The sequence below is a fragment of the Sesamum indicum genome, linkage group LG6 (assembly GCF_000512975.1).
Source record: "Sesamum indicum cultivar Zhongzhi No. 13 linkage group LG6, S_indicum_v1.0, whole genome shotgun sequence".
NCBI classification, from domain to species: domain Eukaryota; kingdom Viridiplantae; phylum Streptophyta; class Magnoliopsida; order Lamiales; family Pedaliaceae; genus Sesamum; species Sesamum indicum.
The window spans coordinates 24,257,213-24,281,867 of NC_026150.1; the positions used below are offsets into that span (position 1 = coordinate 24,257,213).

The following is a 24,655-nucleotide window of genomic DNA, read 5'->3' on the forward strand; positions in this document are numbered from 1 at the left end:
ACGTATTTCTCTCGGCCCAAAAAACGTAATATAAGCTCAGTCCCTCATGAATGAATAACCCACTTTAACATTTTTCTCATTAGCTTTGTTTGTCTTTTTTATTGGTTCAAAAAATTTATAAAAAGAATAATTATATTTACACCTCATAATATGGGCTATTTAACAAACTATTTTTGTTTGTTTACGTAATTATAAAATTATCCCTAACAATCAAAAAATATGAATAATTTGTATAATAATATTAATATTTTTCTGAATTGTATGTATAATTTTTCAAAAGTATGATTGATTTATGTAAATAATATTAATATTTTTTTATGAATATATGTATAATTTTCAAAATATAAGAATAATTTGTGTAAATAAACAATATATCATGAGGTGTAGAATCAAGTGAAAAAATAACAAATATGTATAAATCACATCATATCACATTATAAGTCTCAATGTGTCATCGGTGGCGTCATCTAATGTTTTCACATTCGATTCATGTAAGAATATTCTGGCTCGTGAGATAACATGAAAACGGAGAACCTCTAATCCTGCGACGACATTCCAGCTGCAACGCTGATAATGAGATTGCAACCCCTAAAAGTTTAAATAGAACTTTTGTAATGCATCTAATCGCATGAATATGAACTCAACTTCGAATATGAAGAATATGTAATTTCATAATTCCTGAAAATGAGTTGCAATTATGAAAGCACACTACAAATATTGTCCAATATTACAATGTATTTTGGTTATGGAATTTGTACTAGACAATACAGTTTCTCTCAAGCTAATGTTACACTTGCAGCTGCGATTACAATTACAGTTCAGCGAAAAAAACAAAGGAAATGCAGAAGCCATTATTCATCAAAAAGTACAACATACATAAAAAACAAAGGAAATGCAGAAGCCATTATTCATCAAAAAGTACAACATACATATAGAATCAACTTACGATCATAAAGTACAAAAAGATGCATATAGAATCAACTTATGGTCCAAAATATGCATCTTGTAAGAGGCAGCAGCATGTGGCACAACAAGAAGCCTGGCTGGTCCCCAACTGTATATATCTCGAATCTAACACCACTTCCTTCAACATTTATTCTACATCTTATTGCAGCTTACACCTACAGAAATCAAACATGCATACACATGGCATAAGGCCTTCATTATCATCATGCACTACATTCATATTGTCCAGAATTTCTCCAAAACCTTTTCAGGGTGGGGCCAAGGCGCAACAGTAAAGAGGCTATTGCCGAAACGTGGACTGTCAAGATTGTTTATGTATTTTCCATGGAAATATTCTATTCAGGGTTCCTCGTCTCTTTTTTCTTTTTTTCAGGGAAGAGGGGGGAGATGACAAGAAGATATTGGAACATCAACTTGGAAGAGATGCTGGAGGCAGGAGTTCATTTTGGTCATGGTACTAGGAAATGGAATCCTAAAATGGCACCTTATATCTCAGCAAAGCGTAAAGGTTTCATATACAAATCTTTTCATTCTCATATCAATCATTACATTTTTTTATATTTACATGCATATAAAATTTTCAGTCATTGATTTTATAAACTAATAAATATATTTTCTTCATAATGCTTTGATGTGACATCACTAACAATTTTAAATCAATAAAAAATATAACACACATTTCCCACTAAAAACTGAAAATTGAAAATGAAAAGTGAAAACACAACCAAACCTTCTGACGCGTATTGCACCGACTGGACTACTGTAACTTGGTGCAGCAAGAAACAAAATATAGCTGCTAGATCGAGTGTAGAAGTGTAATTCAAGGCATGGCACATACCAGTAGTGAAATAGGGAGGTTAAAGAGTTTCCATGAAAGAACACAACATATTAAAGTTCATCGTCACTTTGTTCAAGAGGACATATTAATTTGCACTACATTTACGCCTTTAGAGCAAGGATCACACCTTTTCAGGAGCAAAGCAATTTAAAACTTGTGTAACAAGCAGGACATGATTATGATTTGATATATATGATCCGACTTGAGGGGAGTGTTGGAAGAAATTCTAGGTTTTGTGTATCTTTTCTTATTTATTAGGATTGATATCTTTGGTCGGTAGGTTATTGATTCATAATTATCGACAAACTTCCATCTCCATATATTCAGATTATATTCTTCCATAATATACACACAACTTTGCTCTGCCTTCAACATGCCCATTGCGCCGCTTCCCACATTCCTACTCATGTCTAAACGTTTTTTTCACTTCAAATGATAGCATTATGTACTTTATCTTTTGACACTTCATTTTCATTTTAAATTCCCATCCTTTTCCTCAGCAGAATCCAAGTAAAACCAGATAAGCAAGCATCAGACTTACCTGACAATCACACTTAGCAATTACAAAATTCCCATTCTTCTTTTGCCAAGTCCAGGAACTCTGAGTAACCGTCTTCGAACATGATCTGTAGTTGGAAAAAGAAGACTTAGAAATAAAGAGCTAGTCTTAAGTTGGAAACAATGTATCACAAAAGTGCCTTGATGCCTCACCAAATGTTTTCTCCTGGTATTATCAAACCGTCTTATAATACCAAAGGACCTGAGAAAGATGAAGTTTGCAGCACATTATTAAGCAAATAGAGAAAGGAAAGTGAAAGGCAAAGAGAGCTATAGAGCAACAATTGCAATAATTTTTATATTCTACACAAAGCTACAAACCTAATTTGTCTGGTTCAAAATCAGGGCCATGAGCAACAAGCATAATGAGGACACTTCTTCCATGCATACAGGATAATTCTATATTCGAAGATAATAAACATGTTGGGTTTGGGACAAAGTTGAAGAAATTATGTTGTTTTTTTATTCTTCCAAGATGACATGCACAGAAACAGCATATAGACTAGCAACCACAGATTGTAAACCACTTCTAGAACTATAACCAATTACACCAATGTAAAAGCTTCCAGAATTGAACGACACAAATAAAAGATTCAATTAACTATCGTACATATCCCATATGATAAAACCAGTCATACCTTTTATCAGAAAAATGAAAAATTCTTATTACTGAACCAATGCAATTTAGACGTCTCTTTTTTTGTTGAGAAGGATTGTGTCTTGGACCTCCTGAAAGAAATCAATCATGAGCAATAGTATAAACAATGCCCAACACAGACTAAGTCTGTTTGGGCCAGACAGAAAAAGAGTTGAGCCGTTGAGAAGCTGAAGCAGCTCACCTACACCAGGAACTCCATTCATACAGACCTTCAAAAAATATTGCAGCAACTTAGTCCCCATTTGACAAAATACTCGGGAACAAATAGAAAACAACCCTTAAAAAAGGGAACAATATGTCATACTGATGAATGTTAAACTAACTTATAGAACAACTGCCTCATTGTTCACAGAGTTGGCATAAAAAGAAGAGAAAATGTAACAACTCTTGTGAGTGCCACCTCAAACAGATCATGACATTTTCCTTGCGAGATTTCGGAGTCATGACCGTGACTTTTACATCAACTCAACATTCAACAATAACTACAGAAGTTTTCCACCTCAACAGCCAATACTTGACCAATTCAAATCTATCATCCAATCATTACATGTCACTTAGAGCTCCAGCTCTGACCAGAAAATGAAACTAATGATGATAGTAGGAACAGTATTTCCTATTTCTATTAGATTCAAATGAGTGTGCTGCTCATCATAACTACCATGCCAAGAACTTGACAAAAATAAATAAATAAACATGATGAATATGCAAATGAAACTACTAAAAAACTTGCAGTTAAATCAGCAATGCACTTTCCTAAAACCATGCAATAGATCCACTTTATGTAAAAATAAGTAAAGCTTACAGGTTTGTTCGATACAACTGCTTTCACTTCTGGAGAGTTTGCAGCCATTTGGCATGCTGCTATTCTCAATTCAGCATCTGAAAAGGGTACTTTTGGTTTATTGGGTTTAACTCCCAGCTTCTTCCGGCAGCCGGCAGCACCACAATAGCAATCTTGGTCTGCACCAAATTGCACAAACCTGCTAGACTTGTTAGACTGGAATTGGAATATAACTTCGTGCGATCAAACAACTTATTGATTTAAATAAATTAAGAATTGGGACAAACGCATACTGATAATCATAGGTCAGATGCTCGCCCTTCTTTATGTCACGGGTTGCAAATATGCCGATCCTTGTCTCACCATCAATCATCCTGAAATGGGGAGTTGCTGAGAAGTCAAACAAGCAAAGAAAAATTGCTTCACACTTAGGAAATAGGGATCAGCCTGACCATTTCTGCATCTCTGTATTGGGAGAACAACTATGATTTATGTATCTCGACTTGTTTCCCTTATAAGTGGCATCAATCACCATGTCTCTATTGATTTCACATAGGTAGAAGTTTGTTTCCCCGCTGTGTTTCATTTTCCAGAGTCTTTCTTCACATGTTTTATCATCAATAACTGAAAGAGAAAAGTAAGTTTCACATCAGCTTACTTGCTCCATGTTAGAAACATGCATAACTTACAATCTTTCTACCAAATGGTTTACCTTCTCCAACATATTCTATCACAAACTCTCCTTGATTGATGTCTTCTTCTGCAACAACGCCCATTCCACATTTCTCAGTCTGAAACAAGAACAGATCAAAACTGAAATGATGACTTGGTAGAGATAGATGACAACACCAGGATAAAATGCCACAAAAATCCCATGTTGTATTTGCATATGAAAAAATGAAATTAAGGCATGCAACTGAACCAAATTTTCCGAGATATCTGATTCCAAGAGTCAAAGTCAGGTAAGTGTATACAATCAACCTATGCTAAGAATCTGCACGGTGGCAACATGGAAATGGTAACATGAATGCCTGGTTTCTTAACATGGAAAAAGTAAGCTACATGGCCAGCAGATTAAATCAACCGTGCCAGCACCTAATAGGAGACCTGGCTCTTCATTGCAAGATGTATAATTACCCGAGAAAGCATATCTCAAAAATACTGGTAAGATATGAACCTAAAAGTGGCATTACTGAGCTAGCAAATAGATGCTGAGGAAGAAAATGTGAGATCGCTTATAGATCTCTTTGAAATGCAAAGTTAAGCAAGACATCATTTCCTAGAAAAGCCATGTTATGGGTTAACAACAAAATAAATTGAAAATAGTAATAATAATATATGCCTATGCAATGGGAAATCAAAACTCAACCCAGTATCCAACAAGGCGAATGGAACTATCAGCTCAGCATATAAAAAAGATCTGTAATCTAGTAAGAAATGTATTGATTAGTTCACAGGCTAGATAAAAAGAGTAATATAAAGGAGCTAAGGGTTCTCAAACCACAACATCTAGAAACTCTCAACTTCCAGCACAGGAAACAAGCCCCTAGAAGCAACAGTCAAGTCCGAAAAGGAACAAACAACCAAGCACTTATGGAACTGGGAACAAGCAAATAAAACTGGTCACCAAGAAAAGTTACTCCAAAAAGAATCAGGAATCACAAGAATGCATATTGAGCTTTGAGAGATGTTCAGAACATTATTGACTCAATCATTCACCTCACAAGTTCAGCAGCTATTTCGTAAGCAATAACAGTTTAGTAAAACAAAGCCATTGGACACAATAGAACATAGAACTAACAATGTACAAATATACAGAGTTCAATAAATGCTTCTTTACCATTTAGATAATGAAAGAAAAGTTTTACCAGCACTGTTTTCATCTTCTTCATAGGCCTTTGCTGAAATGGCTTATTCACACATGAGCTCCCACATTTACAGCCCGAAGAGCAGCTAGACATTAGCATACTGTAAAGGAAACACCGCTACCAATCAGAATAAGATACTTGTTCATCCAAGTCATGAACTCTACGACATCTCCGGAAAAGAACAAGAATAAGATTCCCAAAATTAAGGAAGAAGTGGGGGTTCTGGGACTTGAAAATGCTAATCATGATATATCTCCTTGGAAAGTAAACATGCAGGATCGTTAGAGGACAGGATGGAAGTATCAAAATATACAAATCCTCCTTGAATTTTAGGGTGTCTTGCAAAAAGCTCGACAAACCTCTCGGGAATAAAATCATGGATCTGCGTCTGCCCATGTGCAGAGGCATTTCAAACCTTTTCCAGGAGAGAAACCAAAATTTTCTGTATTTCCCCACAAATTAAAGTAGAAATGAATTAGTGGTAACAACAGCAGAACCGTGAAGAAGAAGAATTGAGTGGAGGATAGAGATTTTAAGATGATTTATCAAATCTGAGATCCATGAATTTATTAGCCACCAGGTTGTAAGATTCAACGAGAAGGTTCCTGGATGAAAGGTAATAGGAATGTATCTCATTTCAACACATCACATGACTGGGAATTATATATCAATTAAAGCACCAGAAGCCCATAATCCTAAATTAAATGAGAAACAGCAAAAATTACATCAAACCAAAGTGAAAATTAGATTAACAACACAAAGTTGCAGACGGTGGAAGATGGACAAGAAGTATCAGAGTGGCAATATAGGTACCAGCCAACAACGGGTAGAGAAAAACCCTCTCCAGAGAAGACCTCAACCTTTAAAAAACATGTGACTCTATTCCCTATTACTTCTTTATTCAATATAGTGAAAAACTTTAATGTTCACTAGTAATGTTTTATCGCAAGATGCAAGATAGCATTCAGTGTAGACCAATGTCAACCAAGAAAAGAGAAAAAAACAAGTATTCAAAGTCTTAAGTTGCAAAAAGCCAATCCCACCACTCCTTACCTGCAGAGGCAATCTTTACCACAAACACCAGAAGATCCAGCTGATGAGCTGCATGAACAAAAAATGCCATCGTCCTCCAAACGCCTTTTCATCTTCTTAGTTAGATATACATCTTGGGGTTGTTAAGATTTATTAAAAAAGAACACCCCAGCGGAAGAGGAGTTTATATAAAACCAAACAAAACACAAAACTTTTGATAAAGATTAGAAAATGGAATATGACAATTTTCTGAATGCTTGAAAATGATGACATGAGAAGTAAATAAAATACCAAGCATTGCTTTCATACAATAAGAAAAGTAAGAAACCAATTATTAAGGATACTGCGCCTGATGAAAGAGTAAGATGTAGGTTTCCATTTATTGAAAGATTCAGGAAGTTCAAAATCAACTGGACTTCCAATCTCCTTTACCAGTTTATTAAAAACTTGCCTTATCCCAATGCATTCAGCATTCTGGTCAAAAAAGGATAAAAGTCAAAATACGATTACAAGGAAAGATACACAGAGTCACAGTTATTCACAAACCGTACAAGTGCAAGAAGTCATAAAAATATGATACAGAATGCAAGATATAAACCTTCTTCACAGCAGGCATGGCCTTGGTTAAGGACTGCTTAGTAGCAAAAGACAAATATATCTGCATCAACATAGGAAGTAAATGGTGAAGGGAAAATAAAGGGAAAAAGAGAAACAATTCGCTCTTATTACAAAAATAATGATACAGTTTCTAATTTTGCAAATTGAATTATTTTTTGCATTTCTGGAAGTTGCATATCTCCTTGTAATTTTTGCACACACTCTTGTCAATCAATATTACTCATACATAAGCACCTAGATACTGCAGAACAATAAAACTAATAAATGGAATCTTCAAGAATAGAGATGGTAAGATTAAGTCGGTGAAACTTATACAACAGATCAAGATAGAAGTACGAAATGAACAAACCTATGAATGCTGACTATGCATGCTCATCATGATAGTAGATGATACAACACTCTGTCTCATCACCGATTCATGCACCTGAAAATAAAAATTGATGAAATGACCATCCAGATCCTGATTCCTTCTCCATGTAAACGATTTACCAATAAACACTACAGTTGGAAAAAACAGTAATATCTCGCTCCTGCCCCAAACACCAAGAAGTGAACCACCATTACACGCTAAATTTTGAAAGAGTAAGTTAAGATCATCAAGAAAACAAGACGAATTCAGATTTCAGATGAATTTTCGATACAGAGAGCAATTCGCGCTGTCTAGCTCAGTCAAAAACAAGGAAAATTAGTTCTGAAGTTCAAAAATTCTGACACTCGTAACCAATATTCTTAACCAAAAAAAAGGAAGAAAACAAGTAATTTACAACACTCACATAATTTTCGGAGACTAGGGTTTAAGTAATAACCGGGAAAACAAAATCAAATCAATAAACCCTAAAACATGAAAAATCAAAGGCTGAAATACAAACAAACGGACAGAGAAACTTTCTTACCCACTAGGAGGTAAGAAAAAAGGCGACGGAAATGCGTATCCTGCACTGTCTGAAATGTGCGGCAGTGTGTTTGTGCTTGTATTTGTCTGTGTCAAGAGTGAGCGAGAGTCGAGATGAGGAAGAGAGGTTAAGGAGTGAAAGGTCATTTTAATTCGCCAATAAGATTTGTAAATAACGGTCAGCTTCTCATTGTGCGCGGGGTTGAAAAATAAATAAATGCCTTTTTAATTTTGGAGAAGTAAATAGTAATTAAAAATATAAAATTATATTTTATCAAAAAATATTTGAAAATTATATTTATACTCTTTTCAATAATTATCCATTTAATCCCGAAGAATGAAAAATAATAATTATTATTCCAAACATTCGTTGTCACAAATTAAGTAAAATGATATTAATATATTTTATTTAATTTTTGCAAATACCAGTTGGATATGGAATCATGTCCAATTAGCCCAACTCATACTGAATCTTAATTTATGTCCAATTGGAATTTGGGAAAATCACATTTTTTGCCCTCAATAATATTACTAAAATAATTTTGGTTCTTATTGTTCTATAAATTATAATTTTAGTCTAAAACTTATCAAGTTTAAATAAATTTTGATCCTAGCTGTTATGTCTCTGTCAAATATTAACGGAGATACGCGTGTAAAACGTATGTGGACGTGAGAAAGAGGGGACCAGACGTGTGTTTCCATTAGTATTTGATAAAAATATAGTAACTGATACTATGATTGTAATACTCGATAATTAATTCATACTTACTATGTACTATGTTTTAAATTTTAATTAATGTGATGTACCCCCTCAAAATTATAGGAAATAGTATTCAAAATTTTGTTTTTATAGCCTTTTTTTTTTTATTTTGGTTATTACGAAGAGGATCAATTTTTAATAAAGAAAAAAAATTTAAAACTATTCATTGACGTCAACAATAACCTATATATTAGACTCAATAGTCACGCAAATACTACATTTAAAAAATTCAGATTGTTAAATTACCCATGTCGATTATTAATTATTTAAGCACAGGAAATTTGTCTGATGGAAGACGAAAATGCCAGTAAATAACACGACAAAGTTTGTTGGATTTTAAGTTAAATTTAGTTATTTCTAATAAAATACAAGATTCGATGTAACGTATTTCATATGATGCTAGGAATTTTTGAAGTTAAACTCACCAGTGTGTTTAAATGTTTATTTTCATCTTATTTGTTGTTGCATGTGGAGAGAATAAAATTGATGTCCTGGTTTTGTACTAAGAAAAGCTACTAAAATTGTTGGAAAAATTATAGAAATTTAAATCGGAAAATAGAAATAAAAAGGTATTTTCAAGAATAGTGAGCGAAGCAAAATTCGTACATCGTACCAGTATATAAGTTGACGAAAATTACTGGACGCGCGGATTTAGAAGCCACAGCGGGGCAGGAATCCATGACGTCAACAATGGCGGAGCCCCCCACCCTCCACTCCATTCCGTCCATCGGCGGTGCCTCTTCATCTTCCATTGGCGGCGGCGCTTCAAATCGCCGATCGTACAGCTGCTACAACTGCAACTTCTCCTTCCATATAACCCCCACCGCCAGCACATCCGCATCTTCTCCCTCCTCTTTCCGCTGCCCTCGATGCCATCACCGTCACCTCATACCCCACCACACCGTCTCTCCCCCGCCACCTCCTCCACCTCCCTCTACTCTGACGCCGCAAAATTCTGATTATGGCACTGGTTCAAGCATCTTTGCTTACACCTCCGATGAGTCGGACTCTGATGAGGACTACGATTCAGATAATTCGCTTCTATCCTTCACAACTCCCAATTTCCATCCATCTACACCTGCTTTGAAATCATTTGTCGGTTCACTTCCGATTAAAACCTTTGCCCCAAATTCAACTCCTTCACTTCCGTCGTGCTCAATTTGCATGGAGGATTTCGAGATCAATCCAGGTAGTTCCTTAACAGTCAATGAATTGCCTTGCGAGCATTATTTTCACAAGGATTGTATTGTTGAGTGGCTTAAAAGGAGTAACACTTGCCCTCTGTGCCGCTACAAATTCCCCGTCGATCCCAACCCGGGAGAGGGAATTGACCCGGGCGAGAATCAGTGGGAAGTGGAGTATGATGCGGTTTTGGTGGTGGATTTAGCTCCGATAAGAGAGCCTGCGGTGATTAGTGTTAATGGGGAGAGGAGGGTTAACGGGGAGGAGAGTCTGATTCCAAATGCTGCAGCCTCAGGCTCTGATAGACAGGTTTCAAGTCCGAATGATGGGGATATAAGTGGGTGGGATTTCGACGCAATGCATGATGAGGATGGTGATACCTTGATGGTCGACGCCGTACAGTGTTGATCAGCAAGGTGTCCGATGCGTATTCAGTTATGTATTTTTGGTATGTTATTAGACTCGTATTACAACATTGATGACGTCCGCAGTTTTTGTTTGTTTCATTACTTAATAGAAGATAATTTGCATGCTAATGTGGTTTGTTTTATGTTATAATGGTTTTGATGGTTTACTTGTGGGATTTCTAAGAGTAATTCTAGAGGTTATTTCTTGAATTTGATATTCCTCAAGGTAATTAGAGAGTGAATTTGCTCAACTTGATTGGTCAATCATTTAAGCACAATCCCAGTGCAGTTTGTATACTTGTAGGATAGATAGCAAGTCTAGTTGATGAATTTGGAGTAATAGTTGTTAGCTAGCCACAGTTTGTATATAGATAACTACAGTTTGTATAGAGGATGCAAAAGAAAAACTGAAGCCTTTCCAGTGGTAACGACAGGAGAGAGTGGGTTCATTCCTGGTAACTTGTGAGTTAACTTAATTATACGGTATTCAGTTCCTATTTCTGGTTGTTCGGTTGTCGTCTTGTTGTTGTGAGCAGTTTGGTCGGTTGCATCGTGTTTTCTCCCCATTGGTTCACTTATATAAGCACATGTTTCCCCTGATACAGCAGTTTATCAATTATCACTGTAGTCAGAACACCTTCAGACTCTGGGTAAACTTGGTAAGATTTTATGGAATGAAACGTTTTTTTGGCACTTTAGTCTAGGTTTCAAATGAAGGAGTCTAGTTTATTATTTTCTTTACTGAGCTTTGCTAAGGTGTTCCATGAAAAGTTCCGTAGAAGTTCTAAAGTGCCAAAAGCAATTTCTTCTGACATTTAAACATCAAATGCTTCGCTCAATCATTTGGTGTTTGCACGAATTTCAATGCTTCCGTCCTCTGGTCTCCATAATCATATTTGCAGTGGTTAGCATAAGCAGTCACTAGTGGCATTTATGTCTAATCTTTTAGATATAATTCTGTCTGTTTTCAAGCCTTTCGTGAGGTAAACCTTCGTTCCTAATCCTGTATGCATTGAACTGGCTGTAGTAAATGCCGAGCTGATCTTATTTTGGTGACTTTCCTTGCAGGTTGATGTAACGTCAGTTTTCTTGAAGATCTTGGAGTTGATTTCTCCTAGGAGCTTACAAACATGGACCTGAGAAAGCAGCAGCTCTTCCGTGCAGAGTTTTGTTTTTTGTTTTGTATAGTCTTTTTAGTATCAAAACTTGAGTAGGGATGGACCAGTATATCAACTGCAAGAGGTTTCTTGGAGAAATTCGGAAAAAATGGCTAGATCTCAAGAAGTGGTTGGTTTCTTGTTTTATTTTAATGAGAAGACAAAAAGGTTTCATCTGATTTCTTCAACTGGGTTAGAGATTGAGAGGGATGGGAAAGGACAAAATATGGGAATTGTGTATAGAAAATAGATCTTCGAGTCAAGGATCCGATGGGAGATTGTACTTATATATTTATCAAATCAATAAAATTTGAATTAGCATTGTTGTAGGCATTGTTGTCTTTTAACTTCCAGGTATGAGATTATCTTTTTACGGGTCGAATCAACTGGGCAGCTGGATGACCTTCCTATAATCATGAGGGGAGATGAGTGAAAGAAAAATTAAAGTAGAAAAAAGTATTCTTTTACATTATTTTTTAAAATGCATGATGTGTTTATTTTGAGCTAGCTACTACCTCATTTCCCTCGGAGAAGCTAGAAGACTATGGAAAAGAGAATTTTGGTATATATCTCCAGCAAATAACAGTTCTAAGTGTTTATAAAAGCCTCTGCCAGTTGCCTGCTGTATTAGAGGTAATTTGCTGAGTTTTAGCCAACAATCATGATCTTTAGATGCTTTGGAAAATTTTGACTTTTTGCTTTATCAGTCCTCTAATGCATCTTTTGTTGGCAGGTATAGCACATATGTTTATTAGAGTTGTGAAGGTACAACAAGTGTATTTCATATCAACGTCATACTCGTATAGATCTTTATGTTTTGCCTTGATTCCTCCATGTAGATAGATATGCTGTTCTTGGTGGTCAGTTGCCCAACATCAACATGATTCCGCTATGGTATTTACCAACTTTAACTTGTCGAGCTAGAAAAAGAAAGGGCGCTGAGATTTATTGTATTATGTTTAGATATGGGTGCCTCTTAATCCTTCCTCTTTCTGCCCGTGAATTCCTTATTTTCCTTTTTGAAGATGACAATTACGGTTGCTCTCATAACTATGTGATAGTTCTTTAGGAAGATGATGGCGTCAATTCATCCTCTTATTTCATTTCAAGATCTTCCTTTCTCTTATATTCCTGCAGCCAAGTTCTGTAGTTAGGATCCGGATGTTTTTTAAATCATATAGCATTATGTTGCCAATGCATGTTAGCTTATCCACTTCTTGTCTGTTGGATGAAGGTGCATGCATACTGGACTGCCATATTAATGGGTGTATCCGTGGCTTGGTTGTGATGGGGAGTTTATGTTACTTGTCACCAAAAGTGCTTTACGAGGTAGCTCTGTAGTGAAAATAATTGTTTGAGTAAAGAGAATTTCATTGTTGAAATTGATATATGAAAGCGAAAAAGGTGCTAGCGTGCTTCCTGTTCAATGAGAAAAATGTTGTTAGATGTGGATACAGTTCTACGTATGTACATGGGAACAATACGGCAAAACTATATATCTTTCATGTACTTATATAATTTTTGGTGAATCTCTTGCAAATTGTTGCATGTACCCTGGCTATTCAGTTTTTTGCACATAATAGACTAACTGGTTCTTCTGGAGAATTTGCAGGGCGCGGATGCCATTGAGTTATCAGAACCGCCTCTTACTTTGGATGTTGGAACTAAATGCGTTTCCATAGCTCAAGTTGGACCCATATTAAAGAACATCCAGATGGTTGGTTGTTGAAGCCAAAGCAGTCATTTTAAGCGTTTTCATGCCACTGTTTATGACATTTGATACATTGCAGATGCTCCAACTAGATGGTGGCAATATGAAGATCAGGTATAAGTTGCGGAGAAGCCAGCCTAGCTGAGTTTAATTTTAGTTGTTGTCTTGCGGGACCAAGTGCACAGCTGCTCCAAAGCGTAACGCACGCATGTAACATTTGGTAGTAAGGGTGGAGATGTATTATAATGACATGTTTATGGTTTCAGTTCAAATGAGATGAAGGGTTTATTCAGTTCATGTGAAAGATTGGAGATTGAAAAGAAGGAACATCAAGCGTCTATGATATTCTTGTCAATTTTTGTCTCCGGGTAGTATTTAATCAGAAGAAGGAAAAAAATTTCCATATATTGAGATTGGACATGGTCTCTCAATGCTCCCCTCAATACGCAAGTAATGTTTATACGCGGATTTTAATTGAATAGATTGATCTTTTGTTTTTGTTCAATAACAAAGGGGATGTAGCTCAGATGGTAGAGCGCTCGCTTAGCATGCGAGAGGTACGGGGATCGATACCCCGCATCTCCATTTTCCATTTCTACATTTCTTTTTTCTTAAAAAGAAATTGAAAAAAACGAAAACACAGAAGAACAAGAAGTGGCGCACTACACAGAGTACCAGTCCCGCGTACAGTCACCACGGGGGAAGGGAATGCACATCCCCCAAGTCCATATAAGTAAACGACGCCGTCCCAGTGGAGTCAAATTCAAATAAACCATCCGAGATTTCCTGTTTCCACAGATAGATGGAAATGTGAAAAAACAGCGAGAAAACCTGAGAAACAGACATTGAAACACGGAAGATCCCTCATTACATGGATGTCGTTTTCCGTCCCATTTCGTCCTGCACCATTCATACACAACAACATATATATATACATACTTTCCATGTCCCTCTCCCACCCCCCCCCCACCCCCACCCATCATCCCTCCCCTCCCCCCCCCCCCCCCCCCCCCCCCCCCCCTGCTTCTTCTCTTCACCAACCTCGATCCCCCTCCTATGGAGGATTCATCATCACCTACACTACCAACCAAAAGGGCCTTTCCTCCTTTGCAAATGCACCGCTATAGCAGCAACATCATGATGGAGCTCAAAAACACACTCTTTTCGCCTACATCCTTAATCCGGATCCCCACTTTCCGGACTAAGCGATCCATGGTGTTGCTCTATTCTTTCGGGTTCATCTTCGTTCTCTCCACCATGGTTTTTGTGTTAATCGGACACTCTCACACCAGTTATTCATCTGACTGGCTCAAGAACATCCTCAATAGGTCCGACCTGCCCTCGTATTTCCCGCGGTATCTGTTTCCGGACAATTCCTCCAGAATCTATGATGCTTCGACCCGTCACGCTGAAACAAATGATTCCGGTCGCGTTTCTGCTGGCGGGTCTGCGTTGGCGCCGTCTGGCAGCTATTCGGTGTATTTGAATGCCACATCAAGTTCAGGAAACGGGACGTTGGCTGGAAATGTGGAAAATAATCCGACGGTGGTGCCCAGTCCGGGGATTAATTCTGTTTCTGTCAAGAATGAGACGAGTGATCATGGGATGACAGGTAATGGAAACCAGAATGCTGGGTCGAAGAATACGACTTTGTCTAGAGGGGACAGGAATAGAGGTGGTGGGAAACCAATGGTGAAACGTAAGGGAAAAAACTGGCTGAAAATGATGAGCAAGTGCGACATTTATGATGGAAAATGGGTGAGGGATGACAGGCCTCCTTTATACGAACGTGGTTCGTGTCCTCACATCGACGAACCCTTCAATTGCTATGTGAATGGAAGGCCTGATTATGGCTATGAGAACTACAGATGGCAGCCACACCATTGCAAACTACCAAGGTAATAATTAAGACATTTGCAACAACTGTATTTGAATGTTCTTGCAGCAATTGAAGCATTGTTCGTGAAATGTGTATTGCAGATTGGATGGAGGAAAAATGCTGAATTTTTTCAGAGGGAAACGGATAGTTTACGTAGGCGATTCTTTGAACAGGAACATGTGGGAATCGATGGTTTGTCTGCTGAGGAATGCTGTAAAGGATAAGAACAGAGTTTTCGAGGTTTCTGGTAGAAATGATTTCAAGAAAGAAGGGGCATACTCCTTTCTGTTCCTGGTACATAAACTTTGATGTTTACGTTGGTTTCCAGAGCACTTAGTATTGAAAGAACATGTGTCGGCCTACATTACCTCTTTGTCGATTCAATTTTCTTGGTTATGAGTTGTGTTTTCAGCTGATTCTCACCCCTGACAATATTTACGTAGGATTATAACTTTTCTGTGGAATACATTCGGTCTGCTTTTCTGGTTCAAGAATGGGAAGTGCAGACAGCCAATGGTTCCACGAAAGAAACACTCAGACTCGACCTCGTTGAGAAGTCATACGAGACATTCAAGGATGCTGATGTACTTAACTTCAACACAGGAAACTGGTGGACTCATGAGAAAACATCCGAAGGGTATACGTTTTTCTCTCGTCCCCATCAATAAAATATATCGACAGCTTCATTTTCTTGCTACATAAATTTGAAGAAAATAGTATGCTCTAAAACGAACGTAATAAATCTTGTAGGAAAGGGTACTACCAAGAAGGCGATCACATTCATGAACAACTCGACGTTGTTGAAGCGTTTGATAAAGCAATGACAACGTGGGCAAGATGGCTGGAAGCCAACATAAATCCTATGAAGACACATGTTTTTTTTAGAGGATATTCCTTCTCCCATTTCAGGTAAACTCACACATCTGTCTGTCTGTCCGATCCTCAATCCCAAGAAACTGCTCGGCTAACTTTACGTCTTTCTTTCTCCTTTACCAGTAAAGGAGAGTGGAATACTGGTGGAAGATGTGATAGCAAAGAGCCAATCCAGGATCCAAAAGATCTGTTGAATATAAATGAGCTGAGTCCTCCAATACCTCAGATGCTGGATAAGACAATGGAGAGGGTGAAAATACCTGTTTTTTATCAGAATGTCACAAAAATGACAAACTACCGACAAGATGCACACCCTTCACTTTACAGGCAGCCAAACATGACCGATGAGGAGATACGCCAATTCACAACGCAGCAAGATTGCAGCCATTGGTGCCTGCCTGGTGTTCCGGATACATGGAACGAGCTCATGTTTGCTCAGCTCTTGTTGAACCATAAACAAAGACAAAAACGGCACAAACGCAGCACCAAAAGGGGGCATCTGTGAGTTAATTACACATGTTGCCAACTATTAATTCTGTTGTACTTTTAAATTCAAGAAAGATACAGTGTCTCAAACAGAGGTGGAGAGTAAGTATATGGAGTCATTGCCTGGAGGAGTATACACAGGTTCTTAGATGAATATGTATAATTAGCCTTCTTTTTATTGCTATTTGTCCTCTGGTGACTATTTTTTCTTGTAATCTTATGAACTCAAAGAGTCAAGTTGTGAACTACCCTGCAGTGGGATTTGTAAAATTTAGACAATGTACAATGACTAAATATGAAGTTCCTGTGCATATAATGCATAGGATTTTTTTGTTTTCTTTTTCCCATGTTTTTGTCTTGAAGTCTACAAGTTCATGTTATACTTCTGCTGTGAAAATACTTTCTTCTTGAAATATACAGTTAACTTAGATTATATATATATATATATGAAAAAAATGCAATTTACCTCAGTGATACGAGAAATTAGTGAAAAATAAAATGGCAAATTATATTATATTATATATATATATAATGAATTACATTTTTTATTCCTAAAGTATACCTATAAACGTATTTTCACCTCCTAAAGTATAAAAAGTAACAAAAAAAAACCTTTCTAATAACATTGATGGTAATTTTTAGAATCGAAATGTCCTCTTTATTTAAGCCCTTTAAAATATTTTTATTACAATCATTCCCCATAAAAATTGAATTATCATAATTTTTTCATTAAATCAAACTTGTTCAAAATCTATCATTTTTATCATTAGCATTGAAACTTGAAGCTTTATAAGCTTACAACCCTCATGTTTTTAGATAATTATCTGAAAAATCTACATGTTTGATGCTTTATGTTGTTGTATATATTAACATGTTATACGTGTATGTTTTTTAACAAAATATAATACTATTTTTAGAAATGTTGAACTTAGATATAAACTGTAAATTGTACAAAATCATATATCTAGTTAATCAATTATATTCCCATAATTGGTTGAATAATTAATGATACAATATTTAAATAATTATTCAAATTGTAATTGAATATAAAACATTATAATTTCAATACAAAACAATATATATTTTGTACAAAATTACATGCATGGTATGCATAGTTAAATCACGATTTATACATATTTGTGTGTATCTTTTTACATTAATAGTTTATTATGTGAAATATAGTTGATGATATTGAGCTTCTAAATATTTATATATTATATAAGCTATAATATTAATAGGACAAATTATACATATTATTTTTAACATAAGAAACTGAAAATAATTAAAAAGAGTTCGTTGGAAATTAAACATAATTTAGAAAGGTAATGAAAAAAAATTAAAAGTAGCAATGGTAATTTTGTTCCGTCAATATCAAATTATATACTAAGAAAACTTTTTTTGTTACCTTTCATACACTAAGAAATAAATACAACTTAAAAATATCCAAACATACCGACAAACACAAAATCTAACTTCCCATATAGTTAAGCGGGCGGATCAAAACGAGTCCGAACTAAAATTTCCCATAACACTAACGACATAACATGTCCAACCAAGTGAAGTTACGATTACATAACAAGAAAAGGAGCTATTCAAGAATCAAGAATTCACAACCCTACAGTTCTTTCTAATCTCTCCATTCGATCCGGTTAAGGGGCTAATACTCCCCATCTTGATCATGGAATTCACAAAGTCACCAAAGAAAACTGCAGAGTTATTGCTGTAGAGTTGTGCAATGTTCTTGGTAGTTGACAGTGCTAAATCACTGGAAAATAGAGACTGATCAGACTGCAGAATGCCCCTCCCATTAACCAAATTTACAAAGTAATGGTTGTCAAATAAGTCTCTGGACGTTACGTCGAGAGCGACCGTGTTGTTCCCATCGCTGTTGGCCGGGCAGGCCGCCTGCAAGTCCGGAATCAGGCTGCTGTCCAGAGTGCTGTCCGGGGCGCCGGTGCCCGAAAAATTGGACAATCTGTCGCTAAAGAATGCACATCTTGAGAGTCCAATTGTGTGGCCACCTATGTTGTTTGGAAATATGAAGATGAGTTTGATATGTGGATTTTATTAGAAATAGTTTTATCCAAGTTAGGTTTGGTCGAATCAAACAAATCACACAGCAAAATAATATACTTGTCATATGATTGGTCATTTTGCGTAAATTATAAACCAACCACACAATAATTATATTGCACTTATCATATAATTAATTCAAATTTGTTCTAACATAATCTGAGTTAGAATTTCTGAAGTACCTGATAAGGCGACGACATCTGTGGTGTTTAAACCAACAGCAGCAAACTTGGCAATGATAGCATCAAGAGATTCAAAGGGTGAAGGAAGCGACAAATTTGCTCCAGTTTGATTCGACACTAATCCGTCTCTTCTTCCGAGTAAAACCTTCCACGACGGTCCTCCACTCTGCCAAATAAAATTGAGATAATAACTGATTTTAAAAATATTGTATGCTTTGAATTTATAATTTCACATAATTGAATATATAAATGGAGATTGTAGCCAATTTTTGAATTAATGTATTGTCGAAGGTTAACAAAGTAATTACTAAAAAACGGGCGATGGCATGAGAAATTAATTTGACACTTAAAACTCAAATTTGATATGTTCAATCATATGATAAATAGTAAGTTTTCTTAGTGGTAAGAGATTGAATATCATTAAAAATGATACACTAATAGTAAAACCAATATCGATTGATCGGAACTTAATCAAAGAATAATTTTATATTTTTTTGATAAAAATAGAATTCAAAAGCTTTTAAAGGGTCTTTTTTTAATTTACTCACCAGGAGCACCGAGTCTCGAGCAGCTATCGTGAGAATATCAGCACATGAAACTATGTTGGGGCATGCACTCTCCACTGCACTTTTGATCGCATCAATGACTTCAAATCCTCTTGCCGAGTTCAAGTTAGGAGCGGCAAACTTCTCACCATCGCTCCCATCCAACAACACCGATCCGTCACAACCCTAAAAGATAGACTTTTATTTATTTCAAGATTCTTTTCTTTCTTACGTTTAAAATTTTAAATATATATATATAATGGAAAAAGACGATGAAGAAGTGTTTGTACTCACATTAACGAAGCAATCGTGGAAGTGAAGTCGAAGGAGAGAAGCGGCCATTCTCATTTCATTCCTTATTGCATTCTTTACCTCTCTTCGGACAAGAGCCAGCAGATTGGGACAACTCGTAGAATAAAAATCCACAGTGAGTTGAGACCTCGCCACTCCACATAACAACACGAATATTGACAGAATTCGTAAGTCGTATGACTTATACATGTTATTTTCTTGGAGAAAAACAAATAAATCACGCGGTTAATTAGCTGACTCTAAGTGTGTTTAAGGGGCTAATGTGTGTTAATTTTATAGGCAAGATGATGAACATGGTATGTGATTAAGGAAATGTAAGAAGATGAAGAGTGACTATACATTCCATATTGGTGATTAAAGTTTAGTTAATTAAGCGGTATGATGTATGGCGGCGGTGTTAATTAGTGAAAAATATTAGTGCATAATGGTAATAATTAACATTATCACATGGTGGTGAATGGTTCAGACAGACAATGCGATTCAAGATTTTTTTGTTTGAGTAAAATAATTACATAGTGTTTGATCTCATTTTTTACGCATCTTCGAGATGGGTCAAAACATGTATAATGTTTACCTTGATTTATTTTGGAAGTTTTGATGATGTTCTGAGATGTTTTGAAACAGTGCCGCATTTATTTTTTGTTATAATAAGGTCTACACTAATTATAGGCCCTACAACTAAAAAAATTATATACATACTCATATATATAAATATATATAAAAAAGATATGATTTGATAATGAACAGTAGTTTTTGTCTTCCACTAAATAACATCAAATATACCATACTTATTTTATATTATTTCCAAAAATAAATTTCAATATACACATTATCTCTAACACATTTATTTTTATTTTTTTCTCTCTATCTCCACATAACACAAAAAAAAAAAAAAAAAATTAAACCAAACATAGTGGTGTTTTTTTGCCCAAATGCGCTTAGTGCTTTGGAGTTCTAAGCTTGCACGATTCTTTATTTGGTTATAGAGAAATAATGTTTTTCGTTTAATAGCTTTGTATTTATCGTCTAAATATTAATGAAATATATGATGAAATTAATGTGGGTTAAAATGAAAATTTCTAATAAAATAAGAATAAGAAATTCTATCTTTTATTCTTGAAAAATCCTATTCAGTAATAATAATTTTTTCTCTGATAAATAAAATATGAGAGTTATCCAATTAAATAAATTAACAGATAGTAAATGTAAACATAAATTGATCCTCCAGTGTGGGTGCCCTGCACACGTATTTGTAGAAGAGTTCTTGCGTTTAGGTCGTATACAATCTTACATAATATCGTCCTGAATACTTATTTTTGGATTTTGTCCTCTCTTCGTAGATTTGGTAGTGAGCTTCGTATTCTTCTTATAGGTGTAGGAAGTTTATATTCTTTTGGTGGAATGAATAGCTCGTAAACATCAAATGAAATATTCTTATATAGCCCCAAAATAATGAGATGGAAATTTTTATTTTACTGTTGCTCATTTAAAAACAAACAAAATAAAAAGTTACGAGAGTAGGTAAAATAAATAAATCGAAGAGCATATTGGTCCATAAAAATATCTCAAAAAAATTTAAATTATAATTCATAATATAAAAGAATATTTTCATAAAAAATATTTAGAACATATTATTAATTTTCAAATACCTTATATAAATGTACCCAAACGCCCTCTTAACTACAGTAAATACCGAGCCTTGTTGAACAAGATTCGCGGTAATACTTCAAAAAGAGAGGGAAACAATGGAAATAAGAGGAGAAACATTCCAAATTTCCCACCCACACCACACACGTTGCCCGATGCATAAACCAGACCCTTCAGATCTCCTGTCAAAACCTTTCCAACTTCTGATATACACCCACAGACCACACTAACAATCACAAAGATGGAGAACAAGTTGAAGAGAGAACGAGAGATGGAGACCGAAGGGCCCTCCGTGGTTATGGAAGAACAGAAGGACTCGACTTGGGAGAATGAACCAACGTCAAAGCGTATAACTATACGTTCAAGTTACCGTCAGATTGAAAATAGAATTAATGGTACCTGTATTTTCTTGTTTTCTGGTATTCTGGTTTTCTTCAAATGGGTTTCGAAAATTTCCGGCTGTAAAAGATGATACTATTGTGTTTTCTGTTTTCTTTTTTTTTTTTTTTGTCTGAAACCAGTTTGCTTGATTTTCTTCTATTCTATGTTTGGGACAGAGGGGAAAGATGAAATAGCAAGTGGGGATTCGGACAAGTTCATGGCGATTATGAACGAATTCGAAAACATGCATCAACATGGTACTATTACTCTCTTTTCTTACTCTGCATGTGTTTTGAAGTCGAACTTTCTCTACATTTCCTTATTACGTGAAGTGTTTGCTTTGGGACTATTATTTTCTAACAGTGCTTGGGTTTTTTGTTATCCATTCGTAGAGTAAGAATGAAGTTTAATTGCAGAAAGCTACTACGTTAATTTCTCCGACTTTTATGGAAAGTTTCAACGATGTTAAGATTTCAATTCCTTCTATATTGAAACCCTTTTCTTGTGATCGACTAATAAACATGTGCTTTGGCCTTAGCTGTTCTGATTTTTCTCAGTGATATAATCAAAATATTGGAGGAGGCAGGTCTTAGAATTTTGCTTTCTTTTGTGTTAATATATGTTAATAAATAATTTATGATTTCAGTGAACAAGCCCAGGGAGCAGGTTGCAGATGCAGAGGCTTTGCTGGGGCTAACCAGCACTTTGGTGGCCTCTGTTAAAACACATACTAGTGGAAATGTTACTCCAGCTGAGTTTGTTTCTTGCTTGATCAGAGAATTTGGGCAGAAAGTAATAATGAAACAGTCTTTGGAGAATTCACCCGATGTCTCATGGCAAAATATTGGCTATCTAGTTAGTTCCATTTTCATGAATGTACCAGGGTGCATGACAATGTTAGTTTTTCGATATGTTTCATATCCGTAATCTGCTGAAATTTTACATGCATTGTGGATGTGTCTATCAATGTCTTTTGTGTTGTTCTTATTTGTTTGACATGTTGTTCCTTAAGGGTCGGACCTATGGAAAAGAAGATCAAGCAACGAAAGTTAGTCGATTGTATGAAAAGCTATGATTGGCAAGATTTCCCTGTTCAAGCAGAAGGGAAAGCTCGAGCAGAAAGGAAAGCTCGACCAGCAGAGGTATGATTGGCAAAATTTCCCTGTTCATTGTGTTGTTTTTTGATGTTAAGAGAAGATCTCCAGAACAAACTCTTGTAAACTTTAATGCTTGTTTGAAGGAGCATTTTTCTGGAGTACACTTGCTCACAATGAATATGTGAAGCAACGGTTCGTTTTTATTCAATTTCATGTCTTCATTTTATGTCTCCATGTCCTCAATATTGTTACTAACATGTGAAGTTTTATGTTCTTGTTCATCTGTCGACATTCACAAAATCAATTTATCCTTTCTATTCTTGGCAACAGGTTGAGAAAACTGCTGAGGTGGTAACAAACACGAATAGAAACTTGTTTGTGATGTTTGAGGTATTAAAGAAGCAGAAACAAGTCAAAGTTGAAAATTTGATGCTGAACAGAAATTCATTTGCTCAGACAGTCGAGAACCTATTTGCACTGTCTTTCTTGGTTAAAGACGGGAGAGTTCGTATTGATGTAGATGAGACTGGTTCTCAAGTTGCCAGTACATATTCCTGATCTTTATAATTTATTTCTATGGTGTTCTTATCTTGCATTGCCATAAATCTAAAATTTTTGATGGTTTTCTATCCCAGTCCCTACCAATGGTCCAAGTGCAGAAGAAATTAAGAGTGGAGTAGCTAAAAGCCACCAATTCATCTTCAGATATGACTTTGATGACTGGAAGGTATGGCTGGTGTAAAACTGTTACATAAATCATTATGGTTTATGTATTCGAGTACTATGTTGATCAATGAGAGAACTGCTCAAGTTGTGAGGAATTTGCAAGAAAAATTATGAAATATCTGCAAATTCAAGTAGGAAAATCAAATAGAAGATGGGTTTGGAAGATGCCCCTATGTCTACTATTGCATAAGTTTCTCCTATAATATAATTTTGTGCAGTTACAGTAAATGGCTTTCTGCCAGTTTTATATATTAGGACACTTCTAAAATGTCGTAAGATATTAAATTTACGACTTAATAACAAGTGTTGGTTATACTCGATGATCCAACAATTTGCAATCTTAATCCTTGGAACTTAAATGTGACGAACTGCTCATTCTCCATATGCTCACTACAAACCACCATCATTCTTCCTTTCTTCTTTCTTTTTTTGTTTTTGTTTTAGGGGTGTGTCTCTGTGTTCGATTTAGTTGTTTGAAACTGAGTTGAGCATACATACATCAAGAATTGACCCGTCTCTCCTGGACTGCAGCTAATGAAAACTCTGGTGCCAGAAGGAGAGGAAGCAATGCCACAAAGAGCTAGGTATACTGATGCATCTTTTGCCAAAGAGGCAAAAGGAGAACCAGGCAACAAACATTTCAGCCAACCGAAACCAACTCCAGGTGATTCTCGATTTGTACAAACCGCACCAGTTAAGAAATTCTCAAGGAACTATGGCCATACCGTGCATGCAGAACTCTGACTTTACCGGAAAGTGGCAACAGTATTGTTTGGAGTGGAATTGCAAGCGTAAAAGAAGCACCATGTAAGGTAAGATATACGGGTGTCTATATATCTTCTTGGCTCCATGGTTTCTAATTCCAGCCTGGGATTTCGAGCTTTTGGCTTGTACATAATTTTGGCAGAGCTGAAAAATATATGCAGACTCTAGCTCTGGATCAGTAATATCAGTTGCTTTAGCTCTGATGATCCATGAAGGAATTATTAAACAGAATTGTGTATATAACTTCTGAACTGATCTTGA

At 35.9% G+C, this 24,655-nt stretch overlaps 6 protein-coding genes and 1 non-coding gene across 7 annotated transcripts; 5 read left to right on the forward strand and 2 right to left on the reverse strand.

Moving 5' to 3' along the window:
* On the reverse strand, positions 685-8,363 carry LOC105165727 (histone-lysine N-methyltransferase ASHH3). The gene is made up of 15 exons (XM_011084831.2): positions 8,213-8,363; positions 7,669-7,743; positions 7,300-7,359; positions 7,046-7,175; positions 6,723-6,834; positions 5,670-5,769; positions 4,514-4,592; positions 4,254-4,425; positions 4,095-4,175; positions 3,823-4,000; positions 3,202-3,229; positions 3,001-3,091; positions 2,516-2,564; positions 2,346-2,430; positions 685-1,121 (listed from the first exon to the last, which is right to left on the reverse strand). Exons 3-14 carry the CDS (start codon positions 7,315-7,317, stop codon positions 2,359-2,361), a joined length of 1,110 nt encoding a protein of 369 aa, XP_011083133.1. The 5' UTR covers positions 7,318-7,359; positions 7,669-7,743; positions 8,213-8,363; the 3' UTR covers positions 685-1,121; positions 2,346-2,358.
* Positions 9,583-11,812, forward strand: LOC105165728 (E3 ubiquitin-protein ligase RNF12-like). Its single transcript, XM_011084832.2, has 2 exons — positions 9,583-10,601; positions 11,629-11,812. Exon 1 carries the CDS (start codon positions 9,650-9,652, stop codon positions 10,559-10,561), a length of 912 nt encoding a protein of 303 aa, XP_011083134.1. The 5' UTR covers positions 9,583-9,649; the 3' UTR covers positions 10,562-10,601; positions 11,629-11,812.
* On the forward strand, positions 11,967-13,773 carry LOC105165729. Its single transcript, XM_020694729.1, has 3 exons — positions 11,967-13,046; positions 13,330-13,434; positions 13,508-13,773. The coding sequence occupies exons 1-3, from the start codon at positions 12,879-12,881 to the stop codon at positions 13,571-13,573; spliced, it is 339 nt and encodes a 112-aa protein (XP_020550388.1). The 5' UTR covers positions 11,967-12,878; the 3' UTR covers positions 13,574-13,773.
* TRNAA-AGC lies at positions 13,941-14,013 on the forward strand. Its single transcript has one exon. It is a non-coding gene; the product is annotated as a tRNA-Ala (tRNA).
* On the forward strand, positions 14,458-17,013 carry LOC105165730 (protein trichome birefringence-like 4). Its single transcript, XM_011084833.2, has 5 exons — positions 14,458-15,326; positions 15,409-15,601; positions 15,751-15,944; positions 16,058-16,216; positions 16,304-17,013. Exons 1-5 carry the CDS (start codon positions 14,485-14,487, stop codon positions 16,683-16,685), a joined length of 1,770 nt encoding a protein of 589 aa, XP_011083135.1. The 5' UTR covers positions 14,458-14,484; the 3' UTR covers positions 16,686-17,013.
* On the reverse strand, positions 18,048-20,040 carry LOC105165732 (peroxidase N). The gene is made up of 4 exons (XM_011084835.2): positions 19,761-20,040; positions 19,470-19,652; positions 18,922-19,087; positions 18,048-18,687 (listed from the first exon to the last, which is right to left on the reverse strand). The coding sequence occupies exons 1-4, from the start codon at positions 19,965-19,967 to the stop codon at positions 18,266-18,268; spliced, it is 978 nt and encodes a 325-aa protein (XP_011083137.1). The 5' UTR covers positions 19,968-20,040; the 3' UTR covers positions 18,048-18,265.
* Positions 21,530-24,655, forward strand: LOC105165731 (non-structural maintenance of chromosomes element 4 homolog A-like). The gene is made up of 7 exons (XM_011084834.2): positions 21,530-21,820; positions 21,983-22,063; positions 22,453-22,702; positions 22,819-22,948; positions 23,234-23,447; positions 23,539-23,630; positions 24,161-24,655. The coding sequence occupies exons 1-7, from the start codon at positions 21,667-21,669 to the stop codon at positions 24,371-24,373; spliced, it is 1,134 nt and encodes a 377-aa protein (XP_011083136.1). The 5' UTR covers positions 21,530-21,666; the 3' UTR covers positions 24,374-24,655.

Excerpts from the sequence above, each read along its gene's own strand:
- LOC105165727 (XM_011084831.2), bottom strand. Across the intron at positions 4,593-5,669 it reads AGAAGATGAAAACAGTGCTG|ACTGAGAAATGTGGAATGGG; the intron begins GTAAAACTTTTC and ends TTCTTGTTTCAG. Across the intron at positions 2,565-3,000 it reads TTTCATTTTTCTGATAAAAG|GTCCTTTGGTATTATAAGAC; the intron begins GTATGACTGGTT and ends CATCTTTCTCAG.
- LOC105165728 (XM_011084832.2), top strand. The coding sequence starts at position 9,650 with ATGACGTCAACAATGGCGGAGCCCCCCACCCTCCACTCCATTCCGTCC.
- LOC105165729 (XM_020694729.1), top strand. The coding sequence starts at position 12,879 with ATGTTTTTTAAATCATATAGCATTATGTTGCCAATGCATGTTAGCTTA. Across the intron at positions 13,047-13,329 it reads CACCAAAAGTGCTTTACGAG|GGCGCGGATGCCATTGAGTT; the intron begins GTAGCTCTGTAG and ends GAGAATTTGCAG. Across the intron at positions 13,435-13,507 it reads TATTAAAGAACATCCAGATG|ATGCTCCAACTAGATGGTGG; the intron begins GTTGGTTGTTGA and ends GATACATTGCAG.
- LOC105165730 (XM_011084833.2), top strand. The coding sequence starts at position 14,485 with ATGGAGGATTCATCATCACCTACACTACCAACCAAAAGGGCCTTTCCT. Across the intron at positions 15,327-15,408 it reads CACCATTGCAAACTACCAAG|ATTGGATGGAGGAAAAATGC; the intron begins GTAATAATTAAG and ends TGTGTATTGCAG. Across the intron at positions 16,217-16,303 it reads TATTCCTTCTCCCATTTCAG|TAAAGGAGAGTGGAATACTG; the intron begins GTAAACTCACAC and ends CTCCTTTACCAG.
- LOC105165732 (XM_011084835.2), bottom strand. The coding sequence starts at position 19,967 with ATGTATAAGTCATACGACTTACGAATTCTGTCAATATTCGTGTTGTTA. Across the intron at positions 19,088-19,469 it reads CTCGAGACTCGGTGCTCCTG|AGTGGAGGACCGTCGTGGAA; the intron begins GTGAGTAAATTA and ends TTTATTTGGCAG. Across the intron at positions 18,688-18,921 it reads AGATGTCGTCGCCTTATCAG|GTGGCCACACAATTGGACTC; the intron begins GTACTTCAGAAA and ends CAAACAACATAG.
- LOC105165731 (XM_011084834.2), top strand. The coding sequence starts at position 21,667 with ATGGAGAACAAGTTGAAGAGAGAACGAGAGATGGAGACCGAAGGGCCC. Across the intron at positions 21,821-21,982 it reads GATTGAAAATAGAATTAATG|AGGGGAAAGATGAAATAGCA; the intron begins GTACCTGTATTT and ends TGTTTGGGACAG. Across the intron at positions 22,949-23,233 it reads GGAAAGCTCGACCAGCAGAG|GTTGAGAAAACTGCTGAGGT; the intron begins GTATGATTGGCA and ends TCTTGGCAACAG.